At 53.5% G+C, this 26,031-nt stretch overlaps 1 protein-coding gene across 1 annotated transcript in view; it reads left to right on the plus strand.

Annotated features, from left to right (window-relative positions):
* Positions 1 to 21,120, plus strand: part of COMT (catechol-O-methyltransferase) — a 28,778-nt gene extending 7,658 nt beyond the window's left edge. Inside the window, exons 2-5 of the mRNA XM_051973219.1 lie at positions 8,982 to 9,243; positions 10,268 to 10,461; positions 16,380 to 16,511; positions 20,829 to 21,120. Of these exons, the coding sequence (XP_051829179.1) occupies positions 8,982 to 9,243; positions 10,268 to 10,461; positions 16,380 to 16,511; positions 20,829 to 21,008 (768 nt within the window). The 3' untranslated portion in view covers positions 21,009 to 21,120. The remainder of the gene's footprint in view (positions 1 to 8,981; positions 9,244 to 10,267; positions 10,462 to 16,379; positions 16,512 to 20,828) is intronic.
* The last annotated feature ends 4,911 nt before the right edge of the window (positions 21,121 to 26,031 follow it).

Genomic DNA, 26,031 nt, shown 5'->3' on the forward strand with positions numbered 1-26,031 from the left:
CATCTGTAAAGTGAGCGGCAAACCGCTCCGGGACCTTGGCAAGAAAACCCTAAATCGGACCGAGTCGGACGGGACCAAGAGCGCAGCGGGCGCGAAGCTGCTTGGCCGGCCTCCCCTCGGACACTGGCCCGTGACCCCCTCGAGCAGTCTGACCTCTCAGAGCTCCGGGACTCCCCGAGGAAGGTCCTGATAAAAGCACAAGTTCAGTAAAAAAAAAAATCAACCGAGTCCCAAGTTACCACGTGCTTCCCCACTGCAAATCCCGGTGGCCCCGAGGAGAGAGCAGAGTCAGCGGCCCTGGGTTCAAATTCCTCCGTGGGTCCTTTCCAGCTGGGGACCCCGGGCAAGGCGGTGACCGTCCCTCAGCCTCCGTTCCCTCGTCTCACCCGCAGGGAGCGGCAGCGTCTCCCTTCCGGGAGCCCCGAGGGAAACGTGAGGGGCCCGGCCTGAACCTTAAGGCAGAAGCCAGATATTAGCCGGCACCTTTCTAGAAGACGTCTGAGGACATTTTGAGTTCATCTCTTTCTCTTCCTCCACCCCGGGAGCCCGTCCTTGGAACAAGCCCCCCTGACTCCCCCCAAAAAGAAAGGGGCTTCTTGCCCTGGCACTGTTCTTAGTGTGGACCTAGACAGGAAGTTGGTGGCCAAAAAATCCAACTCACAAAGCAAGTGGGAGGCGCGGACCCCCGCAGAGTGCTGGCTCGCCAAGGCCAGTGCCCTCCCTCTCCCGAGGGATTGTGGGTAGAGAGTAAAGACAAATTTCCTGACAATGCAGAAAGAAAGGTTGGCGAGAGAGAGAGAGAGACAGATGAGAGACCAGAGGTGGGGGAGACAGAGACAGGGAAGGAAAGAAAGTGAGAGAGAGAGAGAGAGAGAGAGAGAGAAGAGAGAGAGAGAGAGAGAAAGAGAGAGAGAGTGAGAGAGAGACACAGAGAAAGAGAGAGAAAAACAGAGAAAGAGACAGAAACAGAGAAACACTGGGCGCAAGTGCTGAGCAGGACCGTTAGGATTCTGCGCCTGCTGCCCCACGATCCATCTTCTCAGTTCCCATCTGCTGTGATGACCTCCTCCTGTGAATTGGGAGAGTTTGACCTTTGCACCCTTGCTTCCCTTCCCCCCCAGGAGGCTGGCGGCAGCCACCTTTGCCCCCTGAACCCTCAGGGCAGGGGGTGAGCTCCAGGCTCTGGGTCGGCATCCTGGCTCTCCCTTGCTCCCCGCCTGACCAAGACAGTCCACGTGCCGTCCCTCCACTGCTGTGGCCGGGGCCTGCCCTCCTCCGGCCTGTCTTTGGCCGGCCCCTGCCCAGACGGCACAGAGCCAGCTCGGGCTGAAGTAGCTTCCTGAGGCATCTCCCCTCACTTGGAAGCACGTTAGTGGGCAGAGCCCCCCTGAGAGCCCTGGGGAGAGTGTGTCCGGGGGCGTGGCCCTGGCCCTGGTGGGCTTCCTTTGCACACGGGGATAAAAACGATACCGAGCGGAGAGAGCGCCGGGGCCGGCGCCAGAGCAGGTGACAAACGAGCGCTCCGCGTGTTTATGTGAAACCTGAGCTTTATTATCAGAAGCCGACAGCCTGAAATCTGTATTTTTAAAACCTGCCCCTCCCGAAAGTCGATTTCTCAGGGTGTGGGTACGGTGATGAATTGGGTCGTCATCTCGCCGCTAGCGCACATCCCCCTCCTCCGCCTCCGTCAGCCCTCCAAGGCAGACCTTCGGCTGGGAGCGACTTTGGGGGGTCTGAGTTAGAGCTAAATTAACCCCCGAAAATCCCCGTAATCAGGAAACGTTGGGACGGGTGACCCGCCTGCAGTTGGCTCTTTGGGGGGCACTGGTCCCCTCCGTGGCACCCTCACGGCTCTGATCGTTTAGTGAGCTTCCCCGTATCCACAAACAGTGGCCCCCACGGGGACCTTTCCCTGGCGGGCCCTTTACCCATGGACTCTGTTTGCGTTTCTCTTCCCAAGGCCCAGCGGGAGGGAGTCAAGGCGACAAACATTTCGTGAGCAGCCGCTGCTGCCAGTCAGGGGGCCAGGGGCCGGACCGTAAGCAGAAAGGCAGTCCCCGGCCTTGAGGAGCTTCCGTTCTAAGGGGGAAAGCAAAGGAAGCTGAGAAAAAGTGGGCAGAGGAGGCACCTCCCCTTCCCCACCCTGGGGAGGGAGAGTCAGAAGTGGGCCCAGAGCCACAGAGACGCAGCTGGGCTGGAGTCCTGGGAGGAGCCGGCCAGGCAGGGCGAGGGAACGCGGGGCAGAGCGAACTCCCAGGAGGACGCGGGGGCCCGGCCAGAGAGGGGTTGGCTTCCGTGGGAGCAGAGATCGGTGAGAGCCTCAGAGGGCCGAGAGCCAGATGCAGCCAGTTTAAGCTGGGCAGGAGTAAAATCCACGAAAAATAATTTTAAGTCTCCCGAGTTCAGCTCCCGTCAGCTCTTTCTCGGAGGTGGAGAGCCTTTTTCCTCCTGAGACCCTTAGGATGGGCTTGTATTGCTGAGAAGAGCCAAAGCGGTCGCCTGCGATGATCTGTGCGGGTCCTCCTGGTTCTGCCGGCTTCCCTTGGTATCCCGCCCATCCAAGGAAGATTTCTTCACTCCCCTCTCAAAGTCAAGAACCAAACTCAAGGATTCCTTGGGGGAATCGCCAGTTGCAGCCGTATTAGCCCGCTGAACGCAAGACAACACCCCAAGGCAAAGGCAGACTCGACTAACTTTTCCCTAACGGGGTCCCCACCTCCTAGCTCAGAGAAGATTTTGGGGGATTGGGGTGAACATGGTCTCAGCCACGTCTCTGCAGAAGAAACTCTCCTAAGAGAGTTTGGGGAACCAGGCTCCTCCCTGATCTTGGTGATCAAGATCTCCAAAATTATCTCCAAATTATCACGAGTCATAAAGGTAAACTGAGGTCCATACTCAGACCAAGAGCTGTTTAACAGTGATACCTAAAACCGATAACAAAGCACGTCAGGCTGGCCACCTCTCTAAGGCCAGTGACCCCACTGAAAAGGGGGAACATACAGGAAAGGAAGGGTCGGACAGATGGGAAACATTACAATTGGCTAGATTGAGAAAAGTGGGACACCCTTCTCTGACAGTTAAGGAATGGTCGTTGTTTTATGGGACTCGCCGGTCTCTTGTAATCTTTGTTAGGGGATCAGTACCACCTGTCTTGCTGACCCTTGGAAGAAATCCTATCTTCCCCTGCACAAGGCCGGAGATATATATATCTTTTGGGGAATGGTATCGACTTAAGCTCATCTGGACTTGGTGACTGTGAGCCGATGAACCAGGGGCTAACGTTTCCTTCCAACGACACCTTGAGGGACGTTTTCTTAAGAATTGAGAAACGCAGCTCGACAAAACGGGGCAGTACTATAGGATAGGGGAAGTCATCTTGCTATATTTTATTTTCCCACAATTATAGGATGGGGAAGTCATCTTGCTATATTTTATTTTTTAATATTTTATTTTCCCACAATTACATGTTGAAATAATTCTTAGACATTTGTTTAAGTTTTGAGTTTGAAATTCTCTTTCTCCCCCCTTTCTTGCCTCCCTGATGTAGTGAGCAACCCAGGGCTGGATGTACAACATGCAATAATGTAAAACATGTTCACGTTTGTCATTTTGTACAAGACGTGAAGTTTTAAAAAGAAAGAAAGTGAAAACCAGCATGCTTCAGTCCGTATTCAGTCAATATCTGCTTGAGTCCTTTGAGATTCTCTTGGCTCATTGTTTTGCTGGGAACAGCTAAGTCATTCACAGTTCTTCATTGTGCGATGCTGCTGTCGCTAGGTCTAACTTTCTCCTGGTTCTGTTCCCTTTACTTTGTAGCAGTTCACGTAAGTCTTTCCAGGTTGTTCTGAGAGCATCCTGCTTGTCATTTCTCACAGCACAGCAGTATTCCATCATCCGTACCACGACTTGGTTCAGTCACTCCCCACCGAAGGGCCTCCCCTCACTTTCCAATCCTGCGCCATCACGAAAAGAGCCTCTCTAAATATTTTTGTGCGTGTGGGTCCTTTTCCTTTTTTGGGATGTCTTTGGGATATAGACCCAGTAGTGGTGTCGCCGAGCCAAAGGGCACGAACAATATTACAGCAATTAGTTCTAAATTACTCTCCAGAATGGCTGGATCAGGTCACAACTCTACCAAAAGGGCATTAATGCCTCGTTTTCCCAGATTCCCCTGCGACATTTGCTATTTTGCTTCTTTTGTAATATCAGGCAAACGGCAACGTGGGAGGCGGAACCTCAGAGCTGCTTTAATGTGTATTTCTCTAATCGAGAGTGAGAATACAATCTATTGTTCAGCGACACAAAACACTTTGATTTCCTCAGTAAGTAGATAGGCAGTAAGCTGGAAAGCAGATAAGTAGTTAGGTAAATAAGGGGTGATGTTAGAAATGCACTCTTGACACTGAAAATCAGCTATCAAGGAAAAGTTATTAAAGACGAATTTTAAGGACTCAGCGTTTCTGGCCAGAAGCGGCTCCAGGGCCCTTAGCCCGGAAAGGGCAGAAACTTTGTACCTGCTGGTTTGTCGCAGCCCTTCCCTCAGAGCATGGATTGGTCCATTCCCATCTAGGTTACAGTTTACTTGTTTCCCCCTAACTACGTATAAATCTGTTCCCCCTCTGGTCATACATCCCATGGTCAAAAATGGCAGAAAACTCCTCCTCTGAATTGTGTTGTTCATGTTCAGTTGGCCCATTAAGCCAGCAAAGTAGTGACCTGGTCAAGTCAGGTCACTGACCCCGACTAGCTTGGACTGGATCACTTCATATTTTCAGTTTGTGTTTTTCTGAAAACCACAAGAGTCTTTCTGATTGGCTGAATCCACCTGTGCCTTCCCAGCCTCCCAATTCCTTGTTTGCTCAAGGCTTCCACTGATCACTTAATTGTGGAGTCTTAACCTTCCTTAATTCTCACATTCTGAAAAGCTCTTGGTCCGGGGAACCCACTCTCCCATGCTGCCTCAAAGCTGGCAATACTCTGGAAGCTCAACTCCTCAGTATTTAGGGAGGGGGGGAACGAAGAAGGTTGGTAGGTAGGTTGGTAACTAGGTAGGTTGGTAGGTAGGTTGGTTAGTAGGTTGGTAACTAGGTAGGTTGGTTAGTAGGTTGGTAACTAGGTAGGTTGGTAGGTAGGTTGGTAACTAGGTAGGTTGGTTAGTAGGTTGGTAACTAGGGAGGTTGGTTAGTAGGTTGGTAACTAGGTAGGTTGGTTAGTAGGTTGGTAGGTAAGTAAGTTGGTGGTAGGTAGGGCAAGCATGTGTCTTGATTTATGGATGAAGGCCCCACAGTTTTTGCAGCTGGCCAGTGGCGTCCGGCTGGGAAGTGCCAGAGCTTGGCCAGTGGCAGAAAAGTTCGGGGGGGGGGCTTCATTTTTCAATGCCCCTTTTCCCAAAAGTTGACCGGATGAGGCCGAAGAAGAGAAGGACCCTCGGGAGCTGGAATTACTTCAGCAGATGAAACTCCCTTCACTTCTGAGCGTCTTGGCAGGAATGGTCCCAGAGCCTCGGGGGTTTTAGGGAAATGACTCAGCGAGGGTGTTCGGAGCTGCGGCCCAACGGACCGAAACCAGCTGTTGCCGGCCGTGAACCCTCGCTTCGGCGCGATGGCGTCTTGTCTATTTGCCGTGAGCTACCGAGTGTAGCGCAGAAAGGCCTTGGGATTTCCAAGGCTGAGGGGGCCTTGGCCGTCTCAAATGCCTCTCTCCGAACAGAAAAACACTCGGGCTAAAATAATCTCCATTGCTAAACATTGTTTCTGGCAGAGGACAGACTTTTCCAGCCCCCAGATTTCTGACGCAATTACGGGATCTGAGATCCACTGAAGCCAGACCCAGAATTCCCGGGAAGGACTCATCCAGCCTCGTGGGAGCCCCCGAGGCAGCTCCTTCTCCCTCTGGACAGCTCTGGTGGTCGGACTCTCTGCCCTCCGGTCTCCTCGCCGCACCCCTCCCCCACCACCTCCGGCCGTACCTTTCGGGCCAAGCAGAGCCAGACTAAAGTGTTTCCCCTGTGACGAGCCTTCGGATTCTCGCGGTCCTTAAGTCTGCTCCTCCCCCAGGGCAAACTTGCCCAGTTCCTCTACCCGGTCCCCATGACCTGAACTCAGGCCCCGTCTCCATCCCAGCTACCCCCAGAATTCTCCTTTACCCACCTTCCCTGGGCTACTTCCGGGATGGGAATCTTCCCCGGGTTCTCACCAGAAGGATCCGGATGAAGATGCAGGCCCCTGGGAACGGGGTACACACACTTTGGCCTCTGATGGTTGTTCCCATCCAAGATCCTGATTGTTTTCCCATCAGTAAATGGCAGCAGGACTCAGTTGGGTCCGACATGCATTTATTAAGCACCTGCTCTGCCCAGGGCTCCATAGGGGCGACCTCCTGGGGGGCAAGGAGAAGAGACCAGCCTGAAAGTGAGGAGATGTGGGGGGGGGGCTTTTGGCAGGAAGAGGAGAGCATTTCCGGGGGGGGGAGGCAGCTGAGGGAGAGGAGGGGAACGTGGGAGCCGGGGCCGGGGGAAGTGCGAAGACTTTGGTATCTCTCAGCCAGGGGCAGCCAGCCTTGGTCCCAGCGCCACGTCCTTGTGCGGAGGGTCTGGGAATTTCCAGGCGTAAACACCGGGCAGCTGGGGGATGGTTGCATCGTTCCGGCAAGATGTTGCGCAAGGGCTGTGGTTCCTGTGCTCCCCACTGGAGTGCTCCCTGCCCCTCCCCCCCGGCACAGTTGTGGGGCTGTGCCAGGCTCCCCCACGGGGCCCCGAAAGCTCAATATCTGGTCACGAACCTCCTGGCCAATGGCGGTGACTCCCCTTCCTGTGGCAGGTCAAAGTGGGAACCCGGCCCTGGGAGGAAGTGGGGCGGCCACTTCTCTGGCCTTTGGCAGACAGGGACCGAAGTGCAGAGAGAGCGCGCTCCCCCGCCTGGCTGGTCCGGGGTGGGGGGAGGGGGTCCCGGGAAGTGGCTCGGCCGCGGGTCAGCGTTCCAGGCTGTCGCTGCAGGCACGTCACGTATTAGGCCCCTGCTGTGTGCCGGCTCCGTGCCAAGCTCTGGGGATACCAACACGAAGGGCTAGGGACGCGATGAGAGCAGCTAAAGGAAACGCAGCTCGGCTTCTGGGCAAAGGGAGAAAGCCCTGGCGAGAGCCAGCTCCCCTTCCTCCGGGGCTCCCCCGGGGCTCGGGCACCGCGGGCTGTCCCGCTCTCCACAGCCCGGGGTTCCCGCTGCTTTTGTGCTTTCTCTTGGGCTCTTTGTCTGTTTGTCCATGTGACAGTTGTGGGTTTGTGGGTGTGGGGGCCGTCTCTCCAGCATGGCTGTGGGGGAGGGGCAAAGACCCCACCGAGGAAGCCCCCTCCCACCTGCCCGCCAACCCTTCCCAGCATCGGACCAGGGGCCCCTAAAATTGCCTCGGTCGCTTCCTCCCGCCCCCCTAGACTCTGGGCCCCACAGGCTGCCAAGGCTTCCTCCCCCTGGATGCGGGGCAGGGACTCCAGCCCCCGCACCACGAGCTGCCCCTTCCAGCCGCCGGCCCTTGTTCCCGAGCTTTCTCTCCTTCAGGCCCGACGCCCCCAGCTCCTGCAGGGATCCGCTGATGGGACGGTCTCTCAGCTGTCGCCCCAACCTCTCAGCGCCCTCCTGGAGCTCCCGCTGGGGCCGGGATAAAGTGTCCCTCAGTCTCCTCTCCAGCAGCCAGAGGCGCCCAATCGGTGCCGGCGGCTCGGCTCGGATCATCTTCCAGTGTATCATCGATGCTCACAGTCCTGCCCCTGCCAGCTGCAGCCTTGGCAACTCGCCGTGTGGGCCTTTGTCAAAGTCCCAGCCCGGGGGTCCCGGGGCCGTCGAGGGCCCAGCCCGGGGAGCTGGGGGGACCCCAGAGCTGTCGAAGGCCCTGCCTGAGCTGGAGGGAGACCCTGGAGCCGTCGAGGGGCCTGCCCGGGGAGCTGGGGGGGGCGGCCCTGGAGCCATTGGGGCCCAGCCCGAGGCAGCGAGAGGACACACGGGTTACATTGAATTCTGTATCTTTTGCCACGTGTTCGCTCGGGCAGCCGGGTGGCTAGAGGGGCCGGGGGGCCTTCTCGTGGCCTGGCCCGGGAGCCCGCAGCCTCGGCGCTGGCCTTCGAAGGCTTTGAGTCGCGCCTCCACGGTTCACAGCAGGAAACGGAGCAGAGCAAAGTGCCGTCGATGGGCATCTGAAGGGCCTCCCGAGGGCCCCGCTGGCCCCGTGGCCGCCGCTTCCCTCCGCCGGGGACGCTTTTCAGCCGCTTCTTCTTTTTGCTGCTGAGTCAGGGACCTTCAGCCTTGGCCCCGGGGGCGTCCCCTTGAGAAGGGCTGCTCTTCCTTTGGGAGGAAATCCTGCCCGAGACGGGGCTGCCCAGCGGTTATTTAGGGGCCAAAGAAGCCGTTTCTTCTGCAGCTCAGGGGGCTGGGAAGCATCTGTCCAGCTGCCCGGAGGGGGCGTTTCCATGGCAACCGAGGAGGCAGGGGGCCCGCGGGAGTGTCCTGGCCAAAGTGCCCCCCGTGCTGGGGCTCGCTCCCGGGGCCCAGAAGTTAGGGTGGGAGCACTGAATCCAGCCCCCTCGAGGAGCACCACGGTCCCTGTCCGAGCCACGGACCTTCCCGCCCCCTTGTTCTGCTCCCACTCTGCACCTTGGAGTCCCCCCTGAACCTCTGGCTCTTCTTCTATCTGCTGTCCTCTCCATCGGAACGCTGGGACTTTTGCTTCCATAGTCTCTGTCTGGCTCCTTTCCCCTCCCGCAGCCTCCACGGGAGGCCCCGCCCTCTCTGCTCTCCCCTGGGCCATGACCCTGGATCTCCAGGGACCCCCAGGGCTGCCGTTCCCGGGGTGTCAGAGATACTGCTGGGAGTCCAGCCCGCCTCTCACAGCGCCTGTCTCTCTGTCTCTCCCTCCGCCCTCTGCCCTCCGCCCTTTCCTCTTCCCCCCCGCCCCCGTCCCCGCCAGGCCCCCACTCTGAGGTGTCCTTTCTGCAGATGCTGGGGAGCCTCCTGCTGGCCGGGGCCCTGCTGCTGCTGCTGCTGCTGGCCTGGAGGAACCGGGACCTGCTGGTCCTGATCTGGCACGACCGCGTCGCCGTGTGCATCGCCAACTTCTTCTCGGGCATGAGCAAGGAGGAGAGGATCCTGAACTGGGTCAAGCAGCGGGCGACCGCGGGCGACCCCGAGAGCGTGCTGGGCGCCATCGACCAGTACTGCTACCAGAAGGAGTGGGCCATGAACGTGGGCGACACCAAAGGTGAGCGGCCCGGGGGGTCGGGCGGGGGGGGGGGTCGCCGGGAGACCGGCTCCGGCCGGCTGCAGCCGGCTCCCCACCGGGGCTCGGAGAGCCCCCATCCCTGGCCTGGAGGTCACTGGTCAAAGGCGCGGGGCGGGACCGTGCCCTGAGGGACTGTGTCAGTCTGTGCTCTGCCCCTGCCCGCGCTCTGCCCCCTCGTGGGGTCTTGGTCTCTGGCTGGCCCGGGCCGGAGGAGTCTTGTACCCTCTGCCCCTCCCCCAGCACTTGGAAGGCTGGTCCTGGGGGCCCCCCCATTGCCAGCAGAGACTGGGGCCCTTGGGCCCCCCAGGGACAGACTATGCAGGTGAGTGCGGTGAGCGCCAGACCCCGAGCTCCCTGGGCAGGGCCCGACTGGCAGAAACACTGATCGTTCTAAGGTGGTGAAGGGGATCATGGAACATTGGCTCAGGAAGGGACTAGAGTCTAGAACAGAGCTCGCCAGGGCCGGAAGGGGCCTTAGAACGGGGGATGTGGGGGAGCCTAGGACAGGGGGTGTCGGGGAACCTTAGAACGGGGGATGTGGGGGAACTTAGAACAGAGGGTGTTGGGACTGGGAGGGCCTGAGAAATCCCTCCGCTGACAGTAGTTATTGACATCCCACGGAACACCTGCCGAGCACTCAGGACCCATAAGTTCACGAGAACTAGCAGGATTCTGCCCCTTTACTAGATGAGGGAGGGGAGGCCCGGAGCGGCCACACGCCCACAGGAGCCAGGGTACGACAAATGGGGCCTCCAGCACCGCGGTGACTGAGACCACCAAGACTGGGGGTGGATTTGAACCCAGGGCCCGCCCTCCGATTTCATGCTGCTGTTTCTCCCTCACTTGGGTTGGCCCAAGTTCTCTGGTCTAGAAGTCCTGAGCTTTGCGGGGAGGATTGGGGGGCTCACGACCCCTCGGGGAAGAGTTGGCAGGTCCCCCCTGACAGGCAGAGGTCCCTTCCCCCTCCCCAGGCCCTGGCTGACCCCCCCCCCTTTTCCCTCAGGGCTGATTGTGGACAAGGTGGTGGAGGAAGTCAAGCCCAAGGTCCTGCTGGAGCTGGGGACCTACTGCGGCTACTCGGCCGTGAGGATGGGCCGCCTGCTGCCCCCCGGAGGGCACCTCTTCACCATCGAGTTCAATGAGAGCTTCGCGGCCATTGCCCAGCAGATAATCCAGCTGGCCGGCCTGCAAGAGAAGGTACAGCCCCGGGCACGGAAGGGAACGAGCCTGGCACGGGAAGCCTCGGTTTTCTCCTCTGTGAAATGGGTGGGCCAGACTGAAGTGAGGCGGTGTCGCTGGGATCCGTGGCTAGATTTCAGGGACTCCTTGAACTTGGATTTAAAAAAAAAATCCATCTTTACTTTCACAAACCTCTAACTAAAATTTAGCATCTTCCCTAATTGTTTACAACCGTTCTTTGGAGAAGGGGTCCAAGGTCCCCCCCAGCTGCATCCGCAGGAAGAGCTTCTGCTCTGGAGGAACGGCAGGAGCCTCTGCCACGGGGGCCTCCCTCCCGGCGGCTCAGGGCCGTGCCCTCCCGGGGGCCTGCACTTGGGAAGTGAGGGCACTTTGCAAATCCATGAACCAGGTTCACCCGGCTAGGGTGTTTGATTGGCGAAGCTCGAACCCACGGCTTTTGTCGCTCAGTCATTTTGAACTCTTTGTGACCCATTTTGGGGTTTTCTTGGCAGAAATACTGGAGTGCTTGGGCATTTCCTTCTCCACCGTGTCCCCATTTTACAGATGGGGACTTGAGGCAACTGATGGGAAGGGTCTGAGACTAGATTTGAACACAGGTCTCCCTGATTCTACGTCCAGAACTCTCCACTATACCACCGGCTTCTTAGGATTTCAGAGTTCCGAGGGACTTTAGAACATGGAACATCAGAGCTGGAAGAGACCTTAGAGATCAACCAGCCAATCCTTTTTTTTTATGTAGGGAGAAACTGAGGTCAGCAACAGGCCTTTATTAAGCTCTGCCTAAGAGGTAGGCCCCGGAGATACAAAGATGGATCAGAGATAATCCGTCCCTGCCCTCAAGGAGCCCCCACTATAGCGGGAGAGACAGCTCGCAAAAAAAAGTGTAGAATCAAACTCTCCTTTGACTTTATTTATTATTTTTATTTTATGTCTCATGACATCTCAGGAAGTCATTCGATTCCACGTGTCCAATTCTAATTTTTCAGGAATTCTTGTCTTCAGTTAGCTTGTGTAGCTCTTTTCCATGGGGCCGGTTCTGATTTTTAAGGAGTTCTTTTCGTCAGCGAGGTTTTGGACCTCTTTTTCCAGTTGGCCAGTTCTTTTTTTTTAAAGTGTAATTTTCTTCAATATTTTTACGTCTCTTTTTCCAAACTATTAACTGTCTTTTCATAGTTTTCATCCTTCACTTTCATTTCTTTACTTATTTTTTCTTCTACTGCTCTTACTGACTTTTGAAATCCATTTTTTTTAGCTCTTCCAGGAATTCTTGTTGGATTTGTATCAGATTTACATTTTTCTTTGAGGCCTTCATTTGTACTGTTTTGATTTCATCGTCTTCTGAATTTGTATGTTGATCTTTTCCTGGTACCTTAGTAGTTCGTTGTTTGTTTCTTTTTTTAATGGTCAGGTTCTATTTTTGTTATTGTTTGTTCATTTTTCAATCCTATTTTTTAGAAATTTATTTAGTGAACTAAATAAACACTAAGAAAAAACAGAATAAAAAAAAGAAAAGAAAAGAAAAATAAACAAAACAAAACAGTGTCATTTTCCGAGAAGAATATCAGGATTCAAAATAACAGTAAATTTCTATTTCAAGAAAGCAAATATTATAACAGAAACAATTATCTTCATGAACACCCATCTTTTCTTTGCTTCATTGTAGGTTATTCTTTTTTCTCTCCTGCTCGCTTTTTATTTTATTTTATTTTTTCCCTTTCCTATCCCTCCTTCCCCAAGAAGGCTACAGTTAAGCACAAATATATTTATATGTGTATATATATGTACATATACACATATTCACAGACTCATACACATATACATGTATCTATATGCGTACATACCCACGTATATTCAGACATCTATACATCTGCATTTACTCAGATGGAAACTTGCATCTCTAACAACATTAATGTGGCTGCCATATAACGGAGATTTCTCCCTTGATTACATCTTTGAGTTGGACTTTGAGATCAGTGATGACTAGCCCTACTTCTTTTTCTAATAAATTCTACTCCCGATCCTCCTTGTAGAGTTTCTGTGTATCTCTTATTTTCCATCCCTCTTAATTCTTCTATTTTAATTCTGTTCCTTAGCTTGCTTTGCTATTCCTTAACCTCCCCGTCATGGAATCCTTCCTTATTTTCTAGCCCCGGCCCTTTCCTTCCCTTTTTATCCCATCCTCATTAATCGACACACATGATCCCACCCTAATTAATCTAAAAACCTTCTGTACCTTATACTACCCTTCCCCCCCTTATCCCTTTCCCATTAATCTACATCCGTTGGCCTCCATATATTAACTTATTCCCAATGTGAGCAGTTTTCACAACTACTCCTCCCCTCTTTAATACCTTTGTACCGGTTCTTCCTCTGTACCTCATTTGTATAACATAATTATTGTTTTTATATATTTATATCCTTTCCTAGAGAGTATTGCTTTTTTTTAGCACCATATTGTTGAGGTGTGAGAAATGAGGGGTTAGACACCCTAACAGCGATGGGGTCCCCAGGTTTTTGCGAAAGAATTCTGCAGGCAAGGTTTTGGGCAAAAAAATGGGCTATTACACTGAGAAACGACTTCCCCGAGGGCCTGTTCCAGATAGGAATTAGCAAATGTTTGGGGTACAGAGTCGTTTTTTATTAGCCTTCTATGGTTTGGGGCTAGGGAGCAATTACCGGCTAATTTTCAACTCATTAAAGGGTGATGATTGTTTCCCAGACCAAGGTGATTCACAGATTAATTGAAGGTGGGCAAGATTCCAGTGAGAAGCCAGGTAGTTTTCCCAAGGGAGATTCGGGTGGGTGGGGATCATTTTTAGGAATTAACCCAGGCCAGGCGGCCCACCCTTCACAAAGATCAGGGGGGCACAGAATCCCGTTACGTCAATGTCATACTCAACTCTGTCCAAATCTTTCTTTTGAGCTACCCAGCTACTGATGTCAATTTGAAATATTTGGTGTCCATTTCCAAGCACGACCCATAATGTTGTGACACAGTTCTCTTTTAGTGTCCTGACTCAGTTTCCCTAATTGTCCGGTTTCCCTGAATTGCTCTGCCTCGGTTCTTAATTGTTCTGTTCAATCCTGCAACACCACCCTTCCCTCTTAATCATCAGAATGTTTGATAGGATAAAGATCTTTTATCTGAGAATATGAGGCACCTCTCCCCATTATGTCATCGCTCTTGTTACCTTATAAAATAATCTTTTTATCTCACATTCGATGCTGAATTCTTGAAGATGATAGTTTCATTCAACCCTGGGACCAAACCATGAATCCATTTGGTCCCAGTAAATCTCCCCCTTTCAAATAAAACATTAAAAACTCTCTAATCTCTATCTTGCCTCAGTTTCTCCGGCAATACGATACATGATTTGTCCATATTGAGTTCCTTGAAATTAATCTTTGATTTGGGCTCTTATGTGTTAAATTTTCTGGGTTTGGTTGAAACAAAATCCTGAAAATCTGCAAATTTGTTGAATGTCTATTTTTTCCATTCGATATTAGAGATCATTTTGCTGATATGACATTTTTGACGACTGGCCTAGTTCTTTTCATTATTGGAATATATCACCCTAGGACCTGCAGTCTTTTACTGTGGCTGTAGTGAAATCCTGTACAATTCTAATTGTAGCTCCAGCATATTTGATTTTTTTAGTTTGTTTCTTATAAAACGTTCTCTTTGATCTGAGGATTCTGAAATTTGACAATCACATTCCTGTGTGTTTTCCACAAAGGATCTCTTTGCGTTAGTCGTTGGTCGATTTTTTCTGTTTCTACTTTCTCCTCCTGTTCTATCACTCCAGGACAATGTTCTTTGATTATTTTGTGCATTATTATGTCAAGCTTCTTTTTTTGGTCACAACTTTCAGGGAGCCCAATTATTCTTAGGTTTTTTCCTTCTTGATCTGTTCTCCAGATCTCTTGTTTTTCTTATAAAATGTTTCACATTCCCTTCTATTTTTTCATTCTTTATATTCTGTTCTGTTATTTCTTGGTCTCTCGTGGCTTCATTGGCTTCTCCTTGTCCAGTTCTCATTTTCAAAGAGTTATTTTCGTTCTTCAGACTCTATCTCCTTTTCAAGTTGGCAAATTTTTCCCCATGATCATCTTGTTTTTCTTGGATAGTTTTTATTTTTCTATTTTTAGTTTTTCTCGCCCTCTCACTTGATTTTGAAATTCTTTTTTGAGTTTTTCTATAAATTCTCTCTGGGCTGGGAGCCATTTAATGTTTCTTTTTGGGGCAGAAGAAGTTTTTTTAAATTTCAGTGACCTCTGAAGATGAACCCTGATCTTCCCCATTCCCATAGTAAGTTTCTACGTTTGGGTGAGTCCTTCCTTTGTTGCCAGTTCACTTTTTTAATGAGAAGTATCAGTGGAAGCAGGGGGCACGGTGCCTCCAGTTTCGCCTCTTCTTTTTCTGACCTGGAGCTCCGGCTCCCGCGAGAGCTGGCAGCCATCAGGCTCCCCACCCGCTGCTTTTGCACTCCCGGGATGCTGGTTCCCTCCCTCCCGGGCCGTGTGCCTGCGGTACAGCTGGGCCTGGCGTCCCGGTCAGCCGAGGCTCCCTCGGTCATCCCGGACCCAGACCCCGACTCCACTTGTGGTCTGGGAGATGGAAGTTTCTGCAGTTCCTGCAAAGGCTCCCATCCCTCCCAGCTCACCCCGGGGTCCCCTTAGTGTTTCTGAGGAGCCAGCCTGGCCGTGTTGCCCGTCAGACAGGTCGATGCCCAGCCTGGAGTCTGGCCTTCTCGGGTTCTGCCCCAGCCTTCTAGATTTTTCACCAGCCTGTGCTCGCCTTCAGGCACAAATTGGTTCTGTCTGAAGAGCTTGAAGTTTACTGGCTGGCTCTGCCATCTTCCCAGAATCCTCCCTTGGTCCTAGTTTCTAATTTATTTTAAGCTTTTGGTTAAAGTTGGGCTGTTTCCATGTGAGGAGGTAATGGGGGGGGGGGCTGCCCCCAACTTCAGCTTTTTGGAGCTTCTGTTTTCTGAACCAGTTCTGGAGGTGCTTCCAAGGTGGCCCGGGAGAGTCATCACCCCTGGTCTGCTCTCTGGTCCTTCCTCTGGAGGGGCTGCCACTTCCTCTTCACCCTTGACCTGTGATCCCCAAGTGGGCATGGACCATGGGGCTGCCAAAGGTGGTCTGGTCGTTCGCCCAGGGCTCACACGGGGGTCTCCGGATCGTCAGACCTCCCCATCGTCGCTGGCCCGAGCGTGCCCCAAACTGCCGCTGCTTCTGTCCCCCCCAGGGGGTCCCCCTCTGCTGTTCCATCCGGTCTCCACCTCCATGTGCAAAAGCTCTCTTCCTGACCTTCTGTTGGCTTTGCCCCCGCAAAGATCCATCCGAGGCAGGATTTCAGAGTTGTTTACAGGGAATGTTGGGAAAGCTCAACTGAGTAATTCCTCTACTCCGCCATCTTGTCTGCATCCTGCCCCTCCCCTGTAGTCTCCCTGGTCAAGCACTCCATGGATAAATTAGAGCTAATCAGTAGAGGGAAGTCTGGGAAAGGCAAAGGGACCCACCTAAAGGCCCCAGGGCAGAGAGAGGCAGAGACAGGATTCGAACTCAGACCGGCTGGCTGCCGTGCCAGGGTCCAAACCCTCCTCTCCCCCTCAGAAGAGTCCCGCCCGGTCCCCTGCAGAGCCCTTTTCTCCCCTGGGCTGGAGTCACTCTTTCCAGAGAAGTCCACCTCAGGACGAATAACGTGGCTCAGGAAGTCCAGGCCCAAGTCCCAGGCCTCTTTTGGCTGGCTTTGCCACCCCGAGCATGACCTGCCCCAGGCCTTAGTTTCCGTCTCTGTAAAATGAGGGGGTTGGGCCAGATGACCCCCAGCTCCTTTCTAGCCCTACAGGGAGACCCTCTGCTCTCTGAACCGAAGGACTAACAAACAATAACTGTGTCTCCGTGTTCAGATTTCCATCCTGAAAGGGCCCACAGAGGAGATCATCCCCCAGCTCAAGAAGAAGTACGAGATCAATACGGTCGATATGGTCTTCCTGGACCACTGGAAGGACCATTACCTTCCGGACACCAGGCTCCTGGAGGTGAGTACGAAAGACGGCAGGGGCTTTACTGAGTGTGGCACTGAGAAGGTCCGGGGAGATCACGCAGAGAATCCCGCGGCGGGATTCACGTCCCGTGGTGGTGGTCCCGGGGAGCAGGAGGCCGGCCGCTTCCCTCCTGACCCCTCCTCTGGGGCTTTCCCACCTAAAAATGACCTGGCACTTACTCGGAATAGACTTTACATTTTCATTTCTGCGTACAGGGCCCCCTCCCCCAATAAAATGGGAGCTCTTAGGCTCCGTAATCTCTGCCTCGGTGGCTCCAGCCCCCGGGGCAGACCTTGGCTCTCCAGGTGCCTGTCGCTTGCTAGTAGAAACACCCCCGAATCTGCAAACGATTCCTCAGACTATTCAGCCGTCTCTTCTATTTTCTATTTCCGTTCAATGGCCTGAAAGGGCCGGATCATTTACCCTCATCTCCGGTCATCTTAGGTCCACACAGATGGTCTTTCCATATACTGCAAATATATATGTGTGTGTGTGTGTGTGTGTGTGTTATATATGTTACATTTGCCTATATATACATATAAATTACATATGTTTCTATATGAATATATATTATATTATAGGTGCATATTATATATATGTATATATAGGCGTCCACATAGAAAACTCTTCTCTATTTAAAATATCCCCGACAAAGTGAGGAGGAGAATCCTTGCTAAATAAAACGTGGCGTTTTTCAGGGACGTTGGAGCCCATTCTCCTTCCGCCTCGCCCTTAGCATCTTTCCCGAATAATTAGTAACTTAAGGTCCCCGGCCCCAGTGACCAGCACATTAAGCAGCTCCTTTATTTCACGAGATCTTTTTGTTTCATTGTTTATTTTATTAAAGCTTTTTATTGCCAGAGGATCCGCGCGGGTCATTTTTCAACCTTGACCCTTGCAGAACTTTGTTCCAGATTTCCCCTCCTCCTCCCCACCCCTCCCCCAGCCGGCAGCTCGTCCCATCCATGTTTCATAAGCTCTTTCTCCGGCGAGCTTAAAATAAAACTTGTTCTCTCGAGCGCTTGGAGGACAGAGGAAGGCCCGGCACGAAGGCCCGTCATACCCAGCGGGAGCCGAGGTAGCGATGGCGGCCCCGGGATGATGGCGCCTCTCGGGTGTGGGGGCTTCCAGGCTTGTGGAGCGCCCCCTCACCTCCCCCTCCCATCGGCACCTGGGGAGCCCCTTGTGAGACTTGGAGAGCGGCGATGGCCCGGCCCAGAGACGCAGGGAACGGTGACAGCGGCCGCCGCAGTAATAGCTCTTGTCCCTGCAGAGCCTGGAAAGGCCCCGGGGGAGGGGTCGGAGCAGGATTCTTCCTCCTTACCGGGAAAGTGAGATGTGGGGGCTCAGCCCCCGCCCCAGGCCCCTCCGGGTCACTGAACACCCGCGGGGGAGGGGAGAGATCGGCTGCATTTAGTGCCCAGAAACCTTTGCTGGGTTTTATTTTCAAAGGACAAACTTTTAAAAGGAACGAGGAAAAAGCTCCGAGTGCAGCCCCTCCCCCCCCCGAAGGGCACCCACCTGGTGGGTCACCCGATCCTGGCGCAGGTGCCGCCCTGGCAGCCTTCCTGCCTCTCCCGCTGCAGCCTGGGCCACGTTAGCTAGAAGTGACCTTGAGCAGGCTGAGGGGCCTCTCGGGAAGGATTAAAAAAGCCGGGCCAACAGCCGGCTCTGGGGACTCTCCCAAAGTTTGTACCTTGGAGGCCCCGCTGAGGCTGCTGGGAAAGGGGCCGGCAGGGAGGGGCTCAGGGTCGCTCGGAGAGTAAGTGGGACCCTGGTCTCGGGCCCTGGGGAAAGCGCCCCTCGCCTCAGCCGTGGGGAGCAGGTCAAACAACGCGCACTTATTAAGTGCTTTCTGTGTACCGGGTCACAGGCAAATACAAATCTAAGCAGAAAGATGGCGCCGGCCCAGCAGGAGGCCCCGTTCTAAAGATGAAAGTCAGCCTGGGGAAGGGAGCTAGGGAAGGGAAGGAAGGGGCCGGATCGGGCCCAACAGCTGGGAAGCTAAGCTGGCGGGATCTGAAGGAGGCAGCTGAGGGCGGGGCCGGAGGAGAGGAGCGGCCGGGAGACCCTGGGCCCGCTCCTGGGCCTGCCGGATCCTCCTCCAGAAAAGGAGCTGGGGATAGCCCAGCACTGGCGTAAGGGGCCAAGGAGTAACTTGGGAAGGGGCTTTGGAACCTCAGAGTGCCCTGGGTGGGCGGTGGGGAATGTCAAAATCAGTAGTGGGTCTGTGCGTGCGTGCTTACGTGTCTGTGTGCACGCGTGTAGCGTGTTGTGTGTAGTATGTGTGTGGCGTGTGCATGTGTCTGTGTTGTGTGTGCATCTGTAGGTGGATGTGTGCAGCTCCCCAGCCCCCCAGGGGTCCGGAGCCCCCCAGAATCCCCCGGCCCTACCAGCCCTCACTCAGCAGACTCCAGGCTACCAGAAGAAATGGGGCTGTGTCTGAGCTCCCTTTCTCCCTTCACTTTGACCCTTTGCGGCGTCTCGGGCAAACAGGCCGGGGGACATTTGGGGTGGGTTCTCACATGGGCTGCTCCCTGGAGGGGGGAGGGGCGGAAACATTGACTGATGCAGGGGCCCCCTAACCAGGACAGCCCCTCCCCCCAGAGAAGGAACTAAAAGCAGAGCGCTCCAAGCCCGGGCCCTGCAGGCGGCGGGTGTTCGCGCTCTGGGCCCGAGCCTTCGCCAGTCGTCGGCGTCTGTCTTTACGGCCCTGGCAGAGACGCGGGCAGCGTGTACCAACTGGGCACCGGCAGGAGCGCCGACGCCGACGAGCTGCCTGGGCCAGAGGGAGAGCCCCCGGCCGGCCCTGGGACCCTCGGGCCGGTGAGGGGGGTGTCGAACACTGTTACATATGTCAACGTTTCAGCCTTTTTTTAATTGTCTGGTCCACACCCTGAGGCCCGCCCAGCGCGGCCTTCTGGGCCCTGTGTCTGGCAGCTTCCTGGGGGGAGGAGGGGGCAGAAGCAGCTCATTGTGCTCTGGGGCCTGGGGAGCACAATCCCTCAGGCCTGGGGAGCACAATCCCTGGGGCCTTCTTGTTTCTTCTAGTTATTTTCTGGTCCCACGTTGCATTCTGGGTTGTCTCCCCCTCCCAACCTTGTCCAGGGTGGACCGGAGGCGAGACCCTTCAGGAGCCTCCAGGAGCCTCCAATGCGAACGATTCCGATGGGGGAGGGGGAGGCGCTGGGGAGAATGGGGAGCCCCGGGGGTTCACAGGGAGAGTGGACATGGATGGGAGGATGGGCAGCTCCCAGTGTGGGAATTCCCCCCACCGATGCAGGGCTGCCTCGGGAGGAGCCTCAGTCCTGAATTCAAGTTTTCATGACACCAAAACCCAAGCCGAGGACTGGGGATACCGAACAAAATAAAAATACGGTAAATCAGCTTCTATTGTGCCTTAACCCGCAGCCCCGGGGCCCTCGTGCAGGGATGATGGCCCCAGTCTGTCTGACTCCGCTGAGCTAGACCATGGGCCTGTCTGTGCCCACTTTGCAGAGGAGAAAACCGAGGCCGGGGGTCCCCCAGCTCCCACCTGGCTGAGCCACACCGGGCCTGGATTCGAATCCTGGCGCCACCACACTGGGTGGGACCTTGGGCAAGCTGGGGTTTCCCACTCCGAGGCTGCCCCCGAGGCTGCTGCGCTCTCCCCTCACCCCGCTCTGGGCGCTCACACCGCTGCGCCTGGAGCCAGATCTGAACTCGGGTTTTCCTGAGGCTCCATGCCCAGTGCTCGCCCCCCCGGGCCCCTGAGCTGCCCCCCCGCGAAGAGGCGGGAGCAGAGGCTCACACAGAGCGGGGAGCCCCCAGCCCCAGCCAGGCCCCTGTGGGGGGGGGCAGACAGCTCAGCCCTGGGCTCTAGCGACTTTGGGGGGCTCCCTGCCCCTGTGGCTTTCCTCTGTGGTCGCATGCGCCTCCTAGGGAGGGGGGCAGAAGAGGAGGTGAGTCTCAGGACCCCCCACCCTGACCCACCACGGCTGGCTTGGGGGGCGCCTCCTGGCCCTGCCTCCTTGGGCCTCTCAGTCCCCAGAGAGGGCGACGTTCCCAGAATCCCAGGCCCAGGGTCCTCGGAGGCGCTGGCTGTGCTATGGGCAGCCCTGAGGCCCAGGGGGGAGGGGGGAGGGGCAGCAGCCACTGCCCATGAGCCCCCAAGGGCCATCCCCCCCCCACACAATCTGGCCGACTCGGGGCTTTCGGGGAAGGCGCTTCCTGAGGGAGCGGGCTCGGGAAAGACGCGGCCCCCAAGTGTGGGGGACCCAGCCTCTGTGGGCCCGGCTCTGCGGCTCTGACCCCTGACCTCTGCCCTTGCAGGAGAGCGGCCTGCTCTGGAAGGGCTCCGTGCTCCTGGCCGACAACGTCGTCCTCCCCGGGGCGCCGGAATTTCTCCAGTACGTCCGCAACCACAAAGGCTTCGAGTGCACCCACTACCCCTCCATGCTGGAGTACCTGCCCGTGAAGGACGGACTGGAGAAGGCCGTGTTCCTGGGCTGAAGGAGGGCGCGTGGGGGGGAAGGGCCCCCCCTCTGAGCCTGGCGGGGCCCCTGGGGCCTCAGGAGCCTTTTCTATTTTCTGCAAGTAAATACATGCCCCGACCCCCTTGGAAGGCTGTTGTAATGTTGTTTTTTAGTTTCTGAGCTCTGTGGGACCCAGGCCCCGGGCTCTCATGTGAGCCTGCGGGGCCCCTGGGGTGGGGGGGGCGGGCACCGAAGTCCCCACAAACCAAAGTCCCCCGGGAGTCTCTGCCCCGGAGCCTTCCCTGCTTGCCCAGACTCGGAGCTCCCAGGAGGCCCCGGAGCCCCCCCTCAAGGCTCCCCCACTCAAGACCCTCCTGGGGGGAAGGGCTGCAGCCTCTTCTTCCTTGTGGGGAAACTGAGGTTGCGGGACGGCCAGAGGCGGCCCAGGCTTTCCCGCAGTCGGGCTGTGGGACTCGCACCCAGGGCCGGTTCCTTGCAGAGCAGCCTCCGAAACCCCGCAATCTGCCCTTGGTTCTTAGTCTGCACTTGGGCCTAGGCTGGTGCTCCCCAGAGGCCTCCGCGGTCCCCCCTGCCCGGAGCTGCCGGCCCTGGGACTTCCCGCTGGGACCCCCCGGGCTGAGGGGCCTTCCCTCCCCCTCCACTCTAACTCTCCCCTCCGTCCCCACCCCAGCCCTCCCCGCCCCCCACCCCAGCCCTCCCCTCCCCCTGCACGCCAGCCTCCCCGCCCCCCACCCTAGCCCTCCCCCTTCCTCTGGCCCAGCCGGTCTCTGGTGCGGCACAGGCATCCCTCCGCCTCCCACCACCAGAGGGCGCTCCAGCCTCAGCCTCAGACCGGGAGCTGTGGCTCGGCCTCCGCCCCTGGATTTCCGGGCGCTCTGGCTTAAGAGCGCTTCTGTGGAGCCCTCGGGGTGGGGGTGGGGCCCCCCCATGGGGAAATGGATCCAAAAAAGACCGTCCCAGCCCTCCTGGCGTCGGGGAGCTCAGCCCTCCGGAAGCCCTAACGCCTCCGTCCAGATGCGGAAACTGAGGCTCCACAAGGACACGTGGAGTTCTCCTGCTCCGATGTAGAGAAGCACTAGTGACTCTTCCCACGGGTCCCGGGGCAGCCCGGCTTCCCTCCTAAAGCACAGGCTTAAACACAACGTCAGCAGAAGCCTGAAGCAAAGATTCTTCCGTTTGTCGCCCCAAGAGTTCCAAGTGGCAGAGACAGAAACAGAGACAGAAAGAGACAGAGAGAAACAGACAGAAACAGAGAGAAACAGAGATAGAGACAGAGAGAAACAGAGAGAAACAGAGACAGAAACAGAGAGAAACAGAGATAGAGACAGAGAGAAACAGAGATAGAGAGAAACAGACAGAGATAGAGAGAAACAGACAGAGAGAAACAGACAGAGACAGAGAGAAACAGAGACAGAAACAGAGAGAAACAGAGATAGAGACAGAGAGAAACAGACAGAGATAGAGAGAAACAGACAGAGAGAAACAGACAGAAACAGAGAGAAACAGAGATAGAGACAGAGAGAAACAGACAGAGATAGAAAGAGACAGAGAGAAACAGACAGAGAGAAACAGAGACAGAAAGAGACAGAGAGAAACAGAGATAGAGACAGAGAGAAACAGAGAAAAACAGAGACAGAGAGAAACAGACAGAGATAGAGAGAAACAGACAGAGAGAAACAGACAGAGACAGAGAGAAACAGAGACAGAAACAGAGAGAAACAGAGATAGAGACAGAGAGAAACAGAGATAGAGAGAAACAGACAGAGATAGAGAGAAACAGACAGAGAGAAACAGACAGAGACAGAGAGAAACAGAGACAGAAACAGAGAGAAACAGAGATAGAGACAGAGAGAAACAGACAGAGATAGAGAGAAACAGACAGAGAGAAACAGACAGAAACAGAGAGAAACAGAGATAGAGACAGAGAGAAACAGACAGAGATAGAAAGAGACAGAGAGAAACAGACAGAGAGAAACAGAGACAGAAAGAGACAGAGAGAAACAGAGATAGAGACAGAGAGAAACAGAGAAAAACAGAGACAGAGAGAAACAGACAGAGATAGAGAGAAACAGACAGAGAGAAACAGACAGAGACAGAGAGAAACAGAGACAGAAACAGAGAGAAACAGAGATAGAGACAGAGAGAAACAGAGATAGAGAGAAACAGACAGAGATAGAGAGAAACAGACAGAGAGAAACAGACAGAGACAGAGAGAAACAGAGACAGAAACAGAGAGAAACAGAGATAGAGACAGAGAGAAACAGACAGAGATAGAAAGAGACAGAGAGAAACAGACAGAAACAGAGAGAAACAGAGACAGAGAGAAACAGAGATAGAGACAGAGAGAAACAGAGAAAAACAGAGACAGAGAGAAACAGACAGAGATAGAGAGAAACAGACAGAGAGAAACAGACAGAGACAGAGAGAAACAGAGACAGAAACAGAGAGAAACAGAGATAGAGACAGAGAAAACAGACAGAGATAGAGAGAAACAGACAGAGAGAAACAGACAGAAACAGAGAGAAACAGAGATAGAGACAGAGAGAAACAGACAGAGATAGAAAGAGACAGAGAGAAACAGACAGAGAGAAACAGAGACAGAAAGAGACAGAGAGAAACAGAGATAGAGACAGAGAGAAACAGAGAAAAACAGAGACAGAGAGAAACAGACAGAGATAGAGAGAAACAGACAGAGAGAAACAGACAGAGACAGAGAGAAACAGAGACAGAAACAGAGAGAAACAGAGATAGAGACAGAGAGAAACAGAGATAGAGAGAAACAGACAGAGATAGAGAGAAACAGACAGAGAGAAACAGACAGAGACAGAGAGAAACAGAGACAGAAACAGAGAGAAACAGAGATAGAGACAGAGAGAAACAGACAGAGATAGAGAGAAACAGACAGAGAGAAACAGACAGAAACAGAGAGAAACAGAGATAGAGACAGAGAGAAACAGACAGAGATAGAAAGAGACAGAGAGAAACAGACAGAGAGAAACAGAGACAGAAAGAGACAGAGAGAAACAGAGATAGAGACAGAGAGAAACAGAGAAAAACAGAGACAGAGAGAAACAGACAGAGATAGAGAGAAACAGACAGAGAGAAACAGACAGAGACAGAGAGAAACAGAGACAGAAACAGAGAGAGAAACAGAGATAGAGACAGAGAGAAACAGAGATAGAGAGAAACAGACAGAGATAGAGAGAAACAGACAGAGAGAAACAGACAGAGACAGAGAGAAACAGAGACAGAAACAGAGAGAAACAGAGATAGAGACAGAGAGAAACAGACAGAGATAGAAAGAGACAGAGAGAAACAGACAGAAACAGAGAGAAACAGAGACAGAGAGAAACAGAGATAGAGACAGAGAGAAACAGAGAAAAACAGAGACAGAGAGAAACAGACAGAGATAGAGAGAAACAGACAGAGAGAAACAGACAGAGACAGAGAGAAACAGAGACAGAAACAGAGAGAAACAGAGATAGAGACAGAGAGAAACAGACAGAGATAGAGAGAAACAGAGAGAGAGAAACAGAGAGAGAGAAGAGAGAGAGAGAGAGAGAGAGAGAGAGAGAGACAGAAAGAGACAGAGAAACAGACAGAGAGAGACAGAGAGAGAGAAGAGAGAGAGAGAAGAGAGAGAGAGAAGAGAGAGAGAGAGAGAGAGAGAGAAACAGAGATAGAGAGAAACAGACAGATAGAAAGAGACAGAGAAACAGACAGAGATAGAAAGAGACAGAAAGAGACAGAGAAACAGACAGAGACAGAGAGAAACAGAGACAGAGAGAGACAGAGAGAGACAGAGAGAGACAGAAAGAGACAGAGAGAAACAGAGACAGAAAGAGACAGAGAGAAACAGAGACAGAAACAGAGAGAAACAGAGATAGAGACAGAGAGAAACAGAGATAGAGACAGAGAAAAACAGAGACAGAGAGAAACAGACAGAGATAGAAAGAGACAGAGAGAAAAACAGAGACAGAAAGAGACAGAGAGAGACAGAAAGAGACAGAGAAACAGACAGAGACAGAGAGAAACAGACAGATAGAAAGAGACAGAAAGAGACAGAGAGAAACAGAGACAGAGAGAGACAGAGAGAAACAGAGACAGAAACAGAGAAACAGAGATAGAGACAGAGAGAAACAGACAGAGAGAAACAGAGACAGAAAGAGACAGAGAGAAACAGACAGAGATAGAAAGAGACAGAAAGAGACAGAGAGAGACAGAGAGAAACAGAGACAGAAACAGAGAAACAGAGATAGAGACAGAGAGAAACAGAGATAGAGACAGAGAGAAACAGAGACAGAGACAGAGAAAAACAGAGACAGAGAGAAACAGACAGAGATAGAAAGAGACAGAAAGAGACAGAGAGAAACAGAGACAGAAAGAGACAGAGAGAGACAGAAAGAGACAGAGAAACAGACAGAGACAGAGAGAAACAGACAGAGATAGAAAGAGACAGAGAGAAACAGACAGAGAGAGACAGAAAGAGACAGAGAGAAACAGAGACAGAAACAGAGAGAAACAGAGATAGAGACAGAGAGAAACAGAGATAGAGACAGAGAAAAACAGAGACAGAGAGAAACAGAGAGAAACAGACAGAGATAGAAAGAGACAGAGAGAAACAGAGACAGAAAGAGACAGAGAGAGACAGAAAGAGACAGAGAAACAGACAGAGACAGAGAGAAACAGACAGATAGAAAGAGACAGAAAGAGACAGAGAGAAACAGAGACAGAGAGAGACAGAGAGAAACAGAGACAGAAACAGAGAAACAGAGATAGAGACAGAGAGAAACAGACAGAGAGAAACAGAGACAGAAAGAGACAGAGAGAAACAGACAGATAGAAAGAGACAGAAAGAGACAGAGAGAGACAGAGAGAAACAGAGACAGAAACAGAGAAACAGAGACAGAAACAGAGAGAAACAGAGATAGAGACAGAGAGAAACAGAGATAGAGACAGAGAAAAACAGAGACAGAGAGAAACAGACAGAGATAGAAAGAGACAGAAAGAGACAGAGAGAAACAGAGACAGAAAGAGAC

The sequence above is a fragment of the Antechinus flavipes genome, chromosome 1 (assembly GCF_016432865.1).
Source record: "Antechinus flavipes isolate AdamAnt ecotype Samford, QLD, Australia chromosome 1, AdamAnt_v2, whole genome shotgun sequence".
Taxonomy (NCBI): Eukaryota; Metazoa; Chordata; class Mammalia; order Dasyuromorphia; family Dasyuridae; genus Antechinus; species Antechinus flavipes.